Below are 17,740 nucleotides of genomic sequence, written 5' to 3'. Positions count from 1 at the left end.
TGTCTACACTGTATTTCTGATAAATTTTGTGCTATATTAATTAATGGACAAAACATTTGCTTTTCTTTTAAAAACAAGCACATTTCTAAGTGACCCCAAACGTTTGAACGGTAGTGTGTAAAATATATATATATATACACAGTTGAAGTCGGAAGTTTACATACACCTTAGCCAAATTCAGTTTTTCACAATTCCTGACATTTAATCCTAGTAAAAATTAGCTGTCTTAGGTCTGTTAGGATCACCACTTTATTTTAAGATTGTGAAATGTCAGAATAATAGTAGAGAGAATTATTTATTTCAGCTTTTATTTCTTTCATCACATTCCCAGTGGGTCAGAAGTTCACATACCAAATACTAATTGAGTGTAGCATTGCCTTTAAATTGTTTAACTTGTGTCAAATGTTTCGATTAGCCTTCCACAAGCTTCCCACAATAAGTTGGGTGAATTTTGGCCCATTCCTCCTGACAGAGCTGATGTAACTGAGTCAGGTTTGTAGGCCTCCTTGCTCGCACACACTTTTTCAGTTCTGCCCACAAATATTCAATGGGATTGAGGTCAGGGCTTTGTGATGGCCACTCCAATACCTTATCTTTGTGTTAATAAGGCTAGGAGACCCGCTAGCGGGACACCTGTCGACAACATTCGGTGAAATTGGAGGGAGCGCAATTCAAATAAATAATCGTAATATTAAACATTTATGAACATACAAGTGTCTTATATTGTTTATAAAGCTGAATGTTTTAATCTAACTGCATTGTCCGATTTACAATAGGCTTTACATCGAAAGCATACCATGCGATTGTTTAAGGACGGTGCCCCACATCAACATATTTTTCAACCAGCACAGGCTTCATAAAATCACAAATAGCGAATAAATAAATCACTTACTTTTGAAAATCTTCCTCTTCCAATCACAAGGGTCCAAGCTACAACATGAATGGTCGTTTTGTTATATAAAATCCTTATTTATATCCCAAAAGGTCCGTTTAGTTAGCGCCATCGATTTCACTAATCCACTCGTTCAACATGCAGACAAAGGAGTCCAAAAAGCTACTGCTAAACTTTGTTCAAACAAGTCAAACTACGTTTCTATTTAATCGTCAGGTACCATAAAATGTAAATAAACTATAATATTTCATACGGAAGGGAGTATGTTCAATGGAAAAGTCAAATGAGCAGAAACCCCTCCTCTTCGTTGCGTGCTGACAGAGTGATTTTCCACTTGGACTCTTTGTACCAAAACTCCAAAATATTCCTATTTTTTGAAGAAACAAGGCTGGAACAATGAACAAAGACTGTTGACATCTAGTGGAAGCCATAGGAATTGCTATCTGGGAGCTGGAATTACATAGGACCGATAGCTTTCCATTATAAGAGCCTGTTTTGTTTTTCTTTGGACTTTCGCCTGACATATCAATTGTGTTAGAGTCTCATGCATTATTTTTAACATTTCTACAAACTTCAAGGGTTTTCTATCCAATGCTACCAATTATATGCATATCCTGGCTTCTGGGCCTGAGTAACAGGCAGTTTACTTTGGGCACCTGAGTCAGGCGGAAATTCAGAAAAATGGACACTATCCCTAAGAAGATGTATTAAATTTTGCCACAACTTTGGAATTATGTTTGGGGTCATTGTCCATTTGGAAAACCCATTTCCAACCAAGTTTTAACTTCCTGACTGATGTCTTGAGATGTTGCTTCAATATATCCACATAATTTTCCTTTCTTATAATGCCATCTATTTTGTAAAGTGCACCAGTCCCTCCTGCAGCAAAGCACCCCCACAACTTGATGGTGCCACCCCAATGCTTCACGGTTGGGATGGTGTTATTCAGCTTGCAAGCCTCCCTCTTTTTCCTCCAAACGTAACGATGGTCATTATGGCCAAACAGTTCTATTTTTGTTTCATCAGACGAGAGGACATTTCTCCAAAAAGTACGATCTTTGTCCCCATGTGCATTTGCAAACCGTAGTCTGGCTTTTTTATGGTGGTTTTGGAGCTGTGGCTTCTTCATTGCTAAACGGCATTTCAGGTTAGGTCGATATAGGACTCGTTTTACTGTGGATATAGATAATTGTGTACCTGTTCCCTCCAGCATCTTCACAAGGTCCTTTGCTGTAGGAGACAGAACGCGTCTCCTTCCTGAGCGGTATGACAGCTGCGTGGTCCCATGGGGTTTATACTTGTGTACTATTGTTTGTACAGATGAACGTGGTACCTTCAGGCGTTTGGAAATTGCTCCCGAGGATGAACCAGACTTGTCTACAAAAAAAATTCTGAGGTCTTGGCTGATTTCTTTTGATTTTCCCATGATGTCAAGCAAAGAGGCACTGAGTTTGAAGGTAGGCCTTGAAATACATCCACAGGTATGCCTCCAATTGACTCAAATGATGCCAATTAGCCTATCAGAAGCTTCTAAAGCCATGACATAATTTTCTGGCATTTCCCAAGCTGTTAAAAGGCACAGTCATCTTAGTGTATGTAAACTTCTGACCCACTGGAATTGTGATACAATTCGGGAAAATCTAAAAAAGTTGTGATATCAGGTTTCTCTAGAGACATAATATTAAGTAATGCATATCATCATAGGGTGGAGGGGGACCTGTTGCAGTGATCTTGTCCTGAAAGACAGATCACCTGCAGAGATGGAGCACCTTATGTACTCGCATTGGTTATAACTGGTTATTACTAGGTATGAGCGCATACAAAATCCAAATTACAGTTGATTTAGTTGCAGTCAAAACACCTTTTATAAAAGTCTGTCAGTGGTATGAATACTTGGTAGAACTGTAGTACAGAAACCAGTTATTCTCTGAATGTACATATAGTGCTGAAATAATCTGTCTGTAAGCAATTGTTGGAAATATTACTTGTGTCATGCACAAAGTAGATGTCCTAACTGACTTGCCAAAACTATAGTTTGTTAACAAGACATTTGTGGAGTGGTTGAAAAATGAGTTTTAATGACTTCAACCTACGTGTATGTAAACTTCCGACTTCAACTGTATGTGCTGCCAAAAAAATAAAACTAATCGTCGGTTTCTGAAAGAAACTCGTCATCGAAGAAAGCACTGGCATAACGGTGAAATCAGTGGGATCTCGCATTTTGAAACACGTTTCAAAAAAGCATGTGGTTAAATGAAGATATCATTGATCACATTGTTAATCTAACCTTGAAATGAGCATCGGTACATTTTGTCGGATCAGTAGTGCTTTGAAAACTGCATCGGCTCTCCGGTATCAAACGTCCCATCACTTGTGTATATATACTGTAGTCTACTTAACTTGATACTAAGTTATATTACATTTTAAAATGGAGGTGTAGTTATCGCTACTTAAACCTAAATGAATTAAATTATACATAGTAAGTTATTCAAAGTAAATTTGGTGTTAATTAGGATAATTCTACATTTAAAGTTGGCATAACTAAGTTGCTATTGATTTAATAGGAAGTGCAAGTTGAACTGACAAATGGTGAAGTTAACTATATTGTATTGGTCAAAGTAAATGTGGTGTGAGATTGTATAACTTCACATTTTAAAGTTTGTAAAGCTTGAAATATGCTGCACAACTTTATGACTGGAAACAACAAAAAATAATTACGGTGTAGTTCACTATGTAGGGACTAGTGTGCCATTTGGGGTGCATCCTAGATTAACACACACACACAGCATACACAGGTTAACACAACAAAGACACTGCCTCACTCCACAATAACACACATACACATGAATGCATGTACAAACACCTACACATAAAAATGCATGCTCTGATACATATGCTCAACACAACGAAAAAGATCTGAATCGTAAAAACCAGTAGAGACTGATGAAAGGTAAAAAGTTGAGGATTGACTCATTGTAATGTCTGGAATTGAATGAATGGAACAATATCAACGACATGCAAATTAAAGTTCTGTATTCATAAATATTTCTCCCACTACCCGCCTCCACTGGTAACAATACGTAGCTATCAAGGCAGAGTTGACATTGACAGATGCATTACTAGATGCACTACTAACCCACACGTCGAGAGGGAGAGAGTCAGAGATGTTCCATTTTTACTAGTGGGTGACACAAGTGGTAGTTACAGACCTCTTTCTTAATCACTCTTCTCCGTTTGAATCTAAAACTTTCCGCTCAAAACTCGTCAGTAAACTTTGTGACAGCGACATCTGACAGGACCTTGGTATGAGAGCTTCTGGTGAGATAGAGAGAGAGAGGCAAATGGATGGGCAATTACGTTTATGTGCAGTTTGAGGTGACATCCCTGCATATTGAATATTTGTTTAAATAGCCAGTCATCAGCCACAATGGTTCTCTGCGAGATGAACAACAAAACAAAAACATAGGGCCATTTTAACCGCCAAACATAATGCCCTCCACCATCGATCCACTCTCTGAGTCCTAAATGGCCCCCTATTCCCTATAAAGTGAATACCTTGGTAAAACAAAATATTTGGTTGTGCTAAAGGAGGGATTTGAGCTAAGGGATAATGTGACACTCATCTTGAAGGAGCCAATAATGGTGTGAAATGGCGAAAGTCAAAATGTAAAGTGAGCTTTATGAGTTTGTGTTTTATTTGTATTTGATCAAATATAAAACAGTTGTAAATAACACAATAGCGTCACGTTGCATGTTCTTCATGTTACGCCAGCCTTTGTTTTCTCTTAATCTCTGACTAAGACAACAAAAAATGATGTCACTGGATCGTGTGTACACACAATAAAAACCAACATGACTCAGAGAAAAAAAACAAGTGTAAATCTGAAACCTCACTATTGTGTGCTTGACATTGAAAGTTAAATTCCAATTAAGATGCCATCTGCAGCTTTTTACCTTGAATGTGATCTCCGCGAACATGGTAACATTTGCCTTTTAAAAGCTGCATTGTCTACAAACGTGATCTGAGTGAATCCCAGCCTAAGTGAAGCCGGAGCGATTTAGATAGTCATGCTTGTCAACATGGCTCCTTAAACATCCTCATCTCCTCCACATCACACATTATCCTCTCATTGTGTTCTCACTGCTTATCCTCTCACTGCTTTCATCAAACACACACACACACACACACACACACACACACAGACACGCACACGCACGCACGCACAGTCAGACGGTCCGCAAACATACATCACACACACACACACATACAATTGTGATTTAAACGCATGGCTTCAATGAGCTGCCATTGGCGGTGTAATCATCACTTTAGTAGAAGTGACGGCAGCTGTAGCAGTGGCAGCTTTGTGGGCAGTGCATGGAGGTTTGCTCTATTCTGTACTCAAACGCCCAATTACAATTTACATAATGTTAAGCAATACGGTGGAGTGACTTTTATGTGGGAGAGATAAAGAGAGGACGATTCAGATGAGGATACGAGATTATGAACTCCAATAGGGCTCTGGTCAAAGTAGTGCACTACTGAATAGGGTGCCATATGGGGCGCACCTCGTTGCTCGCCGACAGTCGTCAGAAGGATGTTTGGGTCTATTTAGTGGGGTCTAATCTTCACTTGTTTATTTTTTCAGGGGTTGATTTTTTTTTCCCTCCGTTGTTTGTTCTCTCTTCTTGTCTTTTTCCGCGAAAAAGAGAACCCTCCAGGTTAAATGTTTATTGAACTCCGAAAAATGTTCTCTCTGCGGATCAATCATTCTCCCGCTGTCGTCATGAGCCATTTCGCTGGCAAATGGATTCCCGCAGAAATAGAAAAGGGGTCTTTATAATTGGCTGCGGGTGGTGAGACACAGTTCATAACCATGCCACATGCTCTCAGTGGTTTGTGTTGTGTGTGTGTGTGTGTGTGTGTGTGGGTGGGGGGGGGGGGGGGGGGGGGGGTGCATGTATTTGTGTGTGTGTGGTGGCTGGTGGTTTCCAGTCTGGGGAAGTTAGAGCTGCCACTCTGAGATACGATCTAACCTCTGACCCTGCATCTCAAAGACAGAGATAAGAGAGAAAAGAGATAGATTACAGGTAGAGGGGTGGGTGTACATACTGAGATATACAGAGGGAGGGATGAGAGAGGACAGAAGAATGAAATGTAGAGATAATAAGAAAATAAATGTGCTTGGATGGAGTCAATAATTGGCTCCATCCAATAATTGGCACACATGTGTGTGCCTGGCATCAATCGAGCTCCCCTTAGGCAGCCTTTTTTCCTCTTTGTATTTGTGGGTAGTTGTCTTTGTTAGTGGCATTACTTAGTGGCCTAAGTAAGCTTCACGGTCGTTTCCTTGTTCTTTGTTTTGTTGGCGACATTTATCAATAAAAGAAATGTACGCTCACCATGCTGCACCTTGGTCCGGTCATTTCCACGACGACAGCGATCGTGACAATTTGTGATTTTTCATATTACCCCAATGGACATAAACTTGGTTGTAGTTTGTATCTAGAATGTTTAAAAAGGCCATAAAATTACAAACATTTCTATTGATCGATATTGCTTAGAAAATATCAGATATTGGTATTGGTCCAGAAATTACACATCGGTGCATCCCTAATTTATTGTTGTATACCAGATGCAAAGTATGTAAACATTATAATGGACCTAGATACTTTTTCTGGCACGCAAATTGATTTTAACAAACAAATCTATCCCCAAAACAATCTGTGTGGCCCTTAAGCCCAAAGTATTGCCAACCCCTGGTGTACGTGCTTGTAGTGTGTACATGCTAGTAGTGTGTAGCAGTGTTGTAGTACTCGAGTCCGGTCTCGAGACCACATATTGCATGTCTCGGTCTTTTCTCGGTGTCAGATACATTTGTACTCGGCCTTGGACAGTGAGGACATGTAATTTCTTCCCGAGACCAGCAGAGTAAAAAACAAATAATTATCAGCTTCCATTCGGTCAGCGCATAAAATCACTTCGACAGGCCAGATATATGCACGCCTTGAAACATTAATATCGTAACAGCCTTTATATCTATTATAGACATGTTTGCACAGTGGCGAACCTATAGGCCTTTAGTGTGTAACAGGTTTGCGATTCTAAAAGGAAAGCAAATGAAATACCAGCACACTCATGTAGGACAGTGTACTTTTTGTAAAACACAAAGGGCAAGTTGTGTAGTCGAGGGTATACGCAGGTATATACTGTTTACTTACTTTTTTTTCAATCGGCATTGCTTATACTCAGTTCTTAATCCCTACTAGTGCATATCGAAGTAGTGTAGTGGAGGAATACGACGTATCAATTCAGTAGTACAATAGAGAAATCATGCACAAAGTAGACAAAGTAGCTTAAACAATTGCAAACCAGCTCTCAACTGGTTTTCGCATGAGCAGCTCACAGAAGAATGACATCTGTAGCCGGTAGGGTAGGAAAGACGTTTCAGCTTATGATATCTACCAGTAAATGTTAACTAAGTATGCAAACCAGGTATTGAAAAAGTTTAGAAGTGTTGGTTAGTAGGCTATTTGTGATGCCAATTGTCATCATGGCTGTTTGCGTCAGGGGCGTAGACATGGATGGGCCTGGGTGGACAGAGGCACACCCACTGGGGAGCCAGGCCCTGACAGGCCCACCCAATCAGATTGATGTGGTTTAAGCATTGTTGTGGACTTTTTTCTTTTTTATATTAAAAGAAAGTGTGATTTTGAGAATGCAAATCTGAAAAATCTATAGGAAAACTCATAAACTATAGGAAAACATAGGATTTCTTTACTCAGGTTGCCTTTGCGTTTGGAAACTTTTGGGCAAAATTAGAATATACCCACTATTCCAGGCACCACTACAACACTGGTTAGGGTCATTGGAAAAACCATGGTCTTGAATTGGACTCACATTTTTCTGGACTTGGTCTTGACTCGGTCTCGATTTGCTCCAGTCTTGGTCTTGAATCAGTCTTGCTTTAGATGGTCTCGAACACAACACTGGTGTGTAAGAGTACATGCTAGTGTGTGTATCTTTAAAAGTACATATGCTGAATGTATGATACTGCTAAATATCTGGATCTTGATTGATTAACAAATAGTAATTACTTTTTGCTACATATGTTGTTGCCATAGTACTGTTTTAATACTTTTATGAGTCAGGTATCTAATGACATGATCTTGTGCTTGTGAGTCATCACCAGGACATACCTCCTTTTTGTTGTTCAAAAGAACAGTTCACTTTAATCAACATTTCAGTTTTCACTTCAATGTAATTATGCCGGAGTAGCGAAATAACTAATTTCTATCCATAGTCCGTCATGCAGTCCCACATCTCCTACTGCAGCTTTTATTATCATCCATTTGAATATTTAACCAATATCTAACTCTCTCTTCCTTTTGACCCCTATCCCTCCCTCTCTCCATCCCTCCATCCTCTCCTCTAGGGAGTGAATAGTATGTTTCAGGTGTTCCTAACGGGGAACAACTCGGATCACTTCACCATCTCCCCCACGGCGGTGCAGGGCCGGGCTGACATCAGGATGAGGGTGGCCGTGCCGCTGGACTACGAGAACATTCGCTCCTACAGCTTCTCTGTGAGTTCAATCTGCACGCCCACACACACACACACACACACACACACACACACACACACACACACACACACACACACACACACACACACACACACACACAAACGCATGCACACAAACACACACCCACACAAAAACTTGTTTACGGCACGTTCTTATCTCCGTTACAAACACACTATCAGTAAAATGTACTTTAACAAGAGCAAGTCATCTACCGTATGGAGCACAGTGAGCAAAGACACTATGGGCAGGTTTCTAGGACCCAGATTTAAGGAGCGATTGGTACATCCATTTTTTGACTTTTAAATGAATTATATACACTGAGTGTACAAAACATTTGGAACACTTCCTCTTTCCTTGACATAGACTATCCAGGTGACAGCTATAATCTCTTATTGATGTCTCCTGTTAAATCCACTTCAATCAGTGTATATGAAGTGGAGGAGACGGGTTAAAGAAGGATTTTTAAGCCTTGAGACAGTTGAGACATGGATTGTGTATGTGTGCCATTTAGAGGGTGAATGGGAAAGACAAAAGATTTACGTGCCATTGAACGGGGTATGGTAGTAGGTGCCAGGCACACCGGTTGAGTGTGTCAAGAACTGCAAAGCTGCTGTATTTTTCACGCTCATCAGTCAATTTAGAATGCCTACTCCTGGACATAAACACACTTTCAATTGGCATTCTCCATTTGGCATGCTTTTTAGAAAATACATAGGATTCATCTTTGTTCCTGGAAACTGACCCATAGTGTTTTTTCAGTGATTTGAACTGCAACTGTAAGTGTATGTTTAGGTCCACACATCCTGAGAACCAAAGCATGGTAGAGCTATAAAGACAGTAACGGTATATAGTCACATTAGGTAAAACACGTACTAAAGCGAGGTCCATGCAGAAATGATTTGTCGAGATCGGTGTGGAAGAACTTGACTGGCCGGCACAGAGCCCTGACATCAACCCCATTGAACACCTTTGGGATGAATTGGAATGCCAACTGCGAACCAGGCCTAATCGCCCGATATTGGTGCCCGACCTCACTAATGCTCATGGCTGAATAGGAGCAAGTTTCTGCAGCAATGTTCCAACATCTAGTGGAAAGCCTTCCCAGAAGAGAGGATGCTGTTATAACAGCAAAGGGGGGACCGACTCCATATTAATGGCCATGATTTTGGAATGAGATGTTCGACGAGCAGGTGTCCACACTTTGTCATGTAGTGTATAATAATAGATGAATTTGGCAAGATACAATTGGCAATCGTCTGATGAGTGACAATATTATGAATGGTCAAATTGTAAATAAAGAGACTGATGAACAGTGCAGCTTGTGAACGGAGAACATGCATTTTTAACAAACATTTTCCAATCCTCATACCGTCATATGCAGTCCAGACGTTTTGATTGCTAAATACCACCGGATTGACCAGAGCCTAAGCGTTTTAACCCACATACATATGCCAAACAGCTCTACAAAATTAGCTGATGGGCTTTGTGTTGATTATTGTAGGTGTAGTTCAATATGAAATAGAGTAACTTACTTGCCACTGGCTGCCTGTAAGTTATTGTCAAAATTCACGGCAACCGCTTTAAAGTGAAGGTGTCAACAGGGCATTTTTACTTTTTGACCTTCTATTACGTCTCCACGTTCTCCCTATACCCTATGTGTTCATTTAAGTATTAGAGACTCTCCCCTCTCTCTTTCAGCTATTTGCCAATGAGTCCATGTCAGACCATGTGGGTTTTGCTCGTATCTACATTGACCTGATCAATGAGAATGACAACCGGCCCATCTTCAGTAAACCTCTGTACAACATCAGTCTGCCTGAGAACACACCCAGAGGCACCTCCCTGCTACGCATCCAGGTAAGGTTTTCACTGCAACATGCTATAATATATGGATATAATATATGGATATCATAAGGTGAATGCACCAATTTGTAAGTCGCTCTGGATAAGAGCGTCTGCTAAATGACTTGTAAAATGTAAATGTATAACGCACTGTAACACACACAGCTTGTCACTGGATTACACTGTAGCATGCTGTGGTATGGAGTATGTTGTGCTGTAACACCCCTTGCCTAGGTAAGCTCGTTACGATCTCCCCGAAGTATGGTTTATCCTGTTGGAGCAGTAGTTAGCTGGGAGACCCAGGTTCAAGAACATCAAAGGGCATTGCACTGTCCCGTTTGCTGCATGTACCAATTGCTGTATGTTATACTGTAGCTAACTAAAACCATGTAAATCTGATATTAACACACAGTGGCCAACCAATAACCTCAACATGTTGATACAATCAAAACATTCTGATCAGGATCAGATATGGCCTCCAGGTGAATGACCCTCACTGACACTCATCCCCGTGTGTGTGTGTGTGTGTGTGTGTGTGTGTGTGTGTGTGTGTGTGTGTGTGTGTGTGTGTGTGTGTGTGTGTGTGTGTGTGTGTGTGTGTGTGTGTGTGTGTGTGTGTGGGTGTGTGTGTGTGTGTGTGTGTGTTACTCTTCCTGTGTGTGGGAGTGAGCGTTTGTGTGTGGGTAGGCATGTATGTGTGTGTGTCCTAGTATCGCCCTGCCTTTATTACTCTCTACGCTTAATCCATACCAGGACCAGAGGTCACTATCATCGATATAATCTCACCTAGCAGTTTGACCATAGCCCATAGGGCTGTAGTCAAAAGTAGTGCACCAGATAGGGAATAGAGTGCCATTTGGGAAGCACACCCAGTTATCTGCACATAGTTCCCATAATAACTGGATTACCATTAATTACGATGACAGTACTCTCAGACTTACACACACACACACACTTGGACTCTAACCTGCTCCAGTAGATACAAGAAGCGCAAAAAGCATACGGTGGAAAATCCATACTGTTTATAGACTGTGTGCTCATGAAATGGAAATTGCGACACACCCGGGCAATCTAATACCCAATAAGTCTTCTTGATGACGTTCGCTGTGCGCAGGCGCACACACACACACACACACACACACACACACACACACACACACACACACACACACACACACACACACACACACACACACACACACACACAAAGCAGGTCAGACAGACAGTCACATCGGACACAAACACTCACACACACACATCGTGGACACACACATACACACACACACACAAAAACACTCACGCCGGACACACTGCTGCACACTGCTGTCCTAACACTCACGCCGGACACACTGCTGCACACTGCTGTCCTGACTAATCTCTCATGCTTCCATGTAGCCTCAGTACAGTATGTCTGGTAACATTGTATAATAACTATCATGAATAAGCATCAATAAACATGTATAAACCATTAACACATGTATTTGTAAACATGTATAAACATGTATTAACAAGCATTTCTAAGCATTTCTAGCTATCCATTCCATAAGCACTTAAATCATGTATAATTATTTGTAAAGCATAAAGACATTCACAAGCATTTGTATATGTTCATTCATGAACGTTATTATAAAGTGTTGCTGTAGGTCTTTCGCTCTGTCCTGTCTGCTCTAGCTGCTATATCACTAAGTCTCTTATCATCCTCCCCATTCTTTCTCCCCTTCCTGTTTCCTCTCCCTCTCCTTCTTTCTCTCTCATCCCTCTCTTTCTGAGGCTGTTGTACTGTAGTGTCTAGCCAGTAAAGGCCCAATTATTTTTGCTGTTATTTCACACACAGCACTTCAGCACGTCCAAGCTCATCACCACTGTCGTGACATTGTATCATTAATGTGACGACTGCTATTCATTGAATAATTAACTGTGTTTATAATTAACTCAGTAACCTGGGGCACCATGGGAAACGTTTGTTTGAGTTACCGTTTCCCAAATGAACTCAAAGAATATCGAATTCATAGCAGTCGCTAATTAATTAATTTCCAGTCGCTAATTTATTCATTATTTTCAGTCTCATTCTGAACGTCGCATAATTCGTAAATCTACACAAACCCGGGTCTCACTAAATCATTCCATACCACACCAATTGAGTTGATTATTTATTTACTAACAAGCTAAAGGATAATATAAGATAAACATATACAAAACAGTCTAGGTTATTGGTTAGAACTTCATACAATGGAAAACAGGTCCCTAGCGGACCAACACAATATTACACGTGTTACACAAGATGTGGATTTAGAGAGAGGAGATTGCACAAGAGAAAAGCACATTTGTAAACTATGTTTAGTTTAGTTTAACACCTTGCCCCAAACTGCCGCTCTTATGGGTCAGAATTATAATGAATGTATTTACTTGTTGAAAATCTGCGTTGGGTATCTCTTTGTGGACTGAGTTCCGCTTAGGAGATTAAGCCAACAATCTTAGATGTCCGCGTTTCCTTCATCACCGGGTGTATGTCTCTGATTGTCCACACGATGTCAGTGTCCTTTCTCTTGGTAGTCTGTTCTCTTGCACTCGTTCTGTGAGAGTGGACTTCTGAGGAGGATAATCAGCCATATCGACGCTCCCAGTTTGGGCAGGAGGGCCGTGTAGACAACCGATGACTGAAAGAGAAAACCGGTTGGTTCTTCTTGAATTCACCATCTTAGATACAATAATCCACCATAGCCTTGATTGTTAAGAGGTTCCTTTGTCCTTTTCCTTGTGTTGTGTTTGGAATCACGACTATCCATAGACCCTGGCTGCAGCAGGCTGTCAACTTAGTCTGGATGTAAATTATTTATGGCATGCTCTCTGGGTTCCCTGTGGCGTAGCTCGTTACAAAGGCAAGGTATCAGGATTTTACTCTGATCTAGTTTAGACAACTAAATTCACAGTTCATCTTTACAAAAACATTCTCTTTGATCTGGATATTTTCGACACAACGCACAGTATGTAAACATCCTGGACATGTTATGACATCTCTTCAAGTTAATGTTTTTGTTATGACGTCGTCATTTAACTTTCAATAAAATAACAAAAACAACATTCATTTTCATATTCCATCGATCATTGTTGCCACCATTTTGGCTGATGAAATATATTGTCCCAAAGTCCATTCATTGCATGTTACAGTTCTGAGGTAGATTCTCCATAAGGCCCACACAAAGACATTCCAGTCCCAAACATTAACAGGACCAAGGATTCTTAAGATTTACAATGGGCGTGAGGTGTCATAACCCCCCCCCACCCCAATCAATCCCTCTATACCTCTCCCCATCTGCGGGACCATCACAGGTCAGTCATGACACCACTCACTAGTGTCAGAACGTCTGTATACACACTATACTGCATGTCATGACTTGGTGTGTGTGTAGTCATGTCTGTCAGTGTGTCCTGTGCTGTGTGCACTCTAGTTTGGGGAACATAATTTGAAAGCCAACCACTCGACCTTTCCACTATTCTAGTACCACAGTTGTGTACTTCACTCTATGCGGTCAACAGCTGCTGTCCTCTGTGAACAGAGACACACACAAACACACTCACTGAGTGACCGGCCATCTCCTCTGACTAAACAGATGTTTCCCCACTCCTCCAGCCTCTGTCCATAAATACCTGTTAGAGCCGGGGTGGCTTTATGACTGACACACCCACAAACACACACACAGTCCTGTGTACCACTGCCTCATCCCTCACCACCATCCCTCAAGGTCAGCACACGGACAGAGCAGTGAATTATCACGCTAGAGCCTGGCAGACAGTCATCACACACACCTCACAAGTGTGTGTGTCTGTGTGCAAGTGAATGTGTGCGTGTGTACACACATGAACGTGTTTGCCTGTGTGCATGCGCATGTGTCCCTTCTTGTGCTTTTGCATGTACTTGTGTGCTACGTGTGAATAAATGCCAGTGAAGTAATTTCAAATAGTTAATGTACATGCTGGTATGTGTATGTGGTTCTGCGCTCTGTTTCTGTTCATAGTTATGAACTAACGATTACAGGCCTATTTAATATGGGGAAGATATTGCTATTTGTTGGATATGCTCAGCCCTGATCAAACAAATGTATGACATCTTACTATCCTGTGTGTGCACAGAAATGTATGAATGATGCCTTACTAATTCCTTAGATTAATACGAAGACACATTATTCTTCTAAATATTCTGCGTAAAGATGAGCAATTTTACAGCACACCAAAAGTCGTGTTTATAAATTGTATCATCATTAATAAACATTCTGAAATTGTAGATAACTATTTCAAATCAGCCACTGTTGCTATAAGGGATATTCAATGTGAAAAAATGGGACTAACAGTACATACTGTATAAATCCTCTTAGCACTTCAGAGTGCCAATGTTAAATGTGAACAGACTTTTTAGGCAGTCATTGCCACACCAAGAACTCAGTGAACTAAGTCACAGACAGGGTGTGAACTGCACCAGATGGCAGGCAAATGCCATTTCAGCACCACACGCCTGGACAGATACTCTAACTCCTCCAGCTCACTGGAGAGCTCAGGGTCGTGTTCATTGGGGCACAAAGTAAAAGGTTTAAAACTGCTTGTGATGGAAAACAAAAATAATTATTTCATATTGGACAAGTTCAGATAGTACCTCTCTGTTTCGGACTATTTTCTTCTGTTTTGTGCCTACTGAACATGATCCAGCACTCTACCTGTGTGAGTCAGGTGTACGTCAGTATGACAGTACTTGAAGGCTTATGTTAGTTAGTTAGTTAGTCTGTCAGCCAGCCAGCCAGCCCATCTGTCCATCCGTCCGTCTGTTGGTTCGTTTGTTTGTTTGTTCATTCGTTAGTTTGTCCGTTTGTTTGTTCGCTCGTTCATTTGTTTTTATGAGTCAGTTAGTCAGCTAGCTAGCTCATTCGTTCATTCATTCAATTAACAGAAGTATTGCCCTACATTTTATGGCCATGCCTCTAGTCTACAAGCTACCAGGGTGTTGTGCATTCCAGAGTTTAGTATGTGAGGTGGGTCTTTATGTGGAGGTAGGGCAAAGTAGATATGCATATTTAAATGTGTATAAGTATAAATAATTATAAGTATGTTAAGGTCATTTTCCCAGTGGTTTCGAACAGTGCCAAATGAGCACCAGAAATGTAATTGAAATGCTTTTTTAGGTTAACATTTATGATTCAACTGATTATGGTTTATATACGTACAAGCCTTACTCAATGATTACTCAATGTCCCGCCTTGCAGCTCCACCTTTCCACACACACACACACAAAAATGCACACGCACGCACAAACTCTCTCTCTCTGACACGCACGCACACACACAAACACACAAACGGAGAGCAGCCCAGACCACAGACTGTTACTTATCATTATAAATATTTATTTTGATTTACTCTCTGTCCAGGTCTCTCTCTCCATCACACTCTTTCTCACCCTGGAGAGTTTAGACTCCGGCATCTCCTCATATCAGTAAAATTGCTCTTTGTTTTCTCCCCTCCTTGGGTTTGAGTGTGTTTGTATTCTTTCATTTCTTATTCATAGCCTCCAATCGTATTTTCAGTCTCTCACTTTCCTTTAGCCGTTGTAACGCTAATGGATTTTGGGTTCTATCAATGTGTGTGAGAAAAAGTGTGTGTGTGGTGGGTGCTTGGTAATATTTATTCACAATGTCCATTTTCTTCTCACTCCTATTCTCCATTCCTTCAGTCTTTTACCCTTCCTTCTTTAGAAGTAGGAAACTCACTCTCACATTTGAAGTCTTGTTGTATGCGTTTGGGAAATATAAGATCTGACATGACTTAAAATAAAATAACTTGCACACTGCACTTGCCAGTATCGCTTACCACCTTTTAATTTAAGCATATTTATTGTCCTCACTATAAGGGTACAAGGCGAGACCCAGATGCAGACACGGGAGGCAGATGGTTCGAGTCCCTGATATTTATTATAATCCAAGGGTAGGCAAGAGAATGGTCGTGGACAGGCAAAAGATCAAAATCCGGTCAGAGTCCAGGAGGTACAGAGTGGCAGGCAGGCTCGAGGTCAGGGCAGCCAGAAAGGTCCGGCAGGCAGGTTCAGAGTCAGGGCAGGCAAGGGTAAAAACCAGGAGGACTAGCAAAAGAGAATAAGATAAGAAAAAGCAGGAGCACGGGAAAACACACTGGTTGACTTGACAAGACGAACTGGCACAGAGAGACAGGAAACACAGGGATAAATACACCGGGGAAAATAAGTGACACCTGGAGGGGGTGGAGACAATCACAAGGACAGGTGAAGCAGATCAGGGCGTGACACTCACAGCCCTTTGTCAGAGCGTTTGTGATATTATAATTGTTCATCCTTTTGTGTAGACATCACTCCATAGCTAATCTAGGATCAGCACACCTATTCTGATACGCTTTGTGAATACGGGCCCTGATTCTTTAAACACTAGAAAGATAGAAGAGCGTCATAATGACACAAAACAAATCCCCCTCATCCTTGACCTTTCCTAAATAAGTCTATGTAAACACACTGTCATTGTTAGAATCTTAATATCATGAAAATACCTGGAGTTATAACCAGTTTTAGGAGTGCATGTCATTTTCTGAATGGTTTTCCCCCATTGCCCCTCTTTCTCCCGACAGTTAAAGCGACCATGCCCAGTTGATAATTACCTTGATAATTGCCTCAAAACTAACCTAAACTGAAACTAATGTCATACATATAACAAAAGATTAAATCAATGTAGTAAAGTGTGAATGGGAGAAAGTGTAAGAATGGGTGAGTTGATGAGCGAGGGGAAGCACACAATGCAAAGAAAACAACCTGGTCAAAGAAAACAACATGGTCGTCAAAGAGAGATGGGAGCTCCCTCCCTCCGCACGAAACAAGGCACCTGCACAGCAGCTGCACTCCACAATGGTCCTGAAAAATTACAAGACAACGCTCACACTTCACCAATGCAAGGCAAGAAAGAATGTTTGTGTCATGAGCACCATGCATCTGACAGTTCCCATTGACAGGGACACAATAAAGAGAAAAACTGAGACTATTACGCCCCACAACCGAACAAAGGTTACATAATATGCATCTGCATAATATGCATCTGACAATTTGCTTTGGAAAATCTACGAAGTCTAAGTAGCCAATGAATGTCACCAGATAAGTGGATGGTAGCAAATTGGCTTGTTCTTTACGCACCTCAAACTTAAAAATAGTGATAACCTTGAATGAATGAATGTTGATCCGTAAAGTTGACTGTAGTAATCCTTTGTATCTTGTTTGGCGTTTTGGGGGATTTGTTTGTGATGGTTTGATTGCAGTAAGAATCGTGAGCTCTCCCACCATCCACACACACCATATGTTCAAACACCTGTGTCTTTATATATCACCTGATGTGTTTACCACCACCATGTGTCTGCTCCTAGTGGT

At 41.0% G+C, this 17,740-nt stretch overlaps 1 protein-coding gene across 1 annotated transcript in view; it reads left to right on the top strand.

The window, feature by feature from the left end:
• LOC120017357 (cadherin-23-like) overlaps positions 1-17,740 on the top strand; it is a 659,988-nt gene that overhangs the window by 393,494 nt on the left and 248,754 nt on the right. Inside the window, exons 11-12 of the mRNA XM_038960107.1 lie at positions 8,326-8,475; positions 10,174-10,332. Coding sequence (XP_038816035.1) covers positions 8,326-8,475; positions 10,174-10,332 — 309 coding nt within the window. The remainder of the gene's footprint in view (positions 1-8,325; positions 8,476-10,173; positions 10,333-17,740) is intronic.

The sequence above is a fragment of the Salvelinus namaycush genome, chromosome 22 (assembly GCF_016432855.1).
Source record: "Salvelinus namaycush isolate Seneca chromosome 22, SaNama_1.0, whole genome shotgun sequence".
Classification (NCBI taxonomy): Eukaryota; Metazoa; Chordata; class Actinopteri; order Salmoniformes; family Salmonidae; genus Salvelinus; species Salvelinus namaycush.
This window is presented reverse-complemented; position numbering and strand designations above follow the sequence as displayed.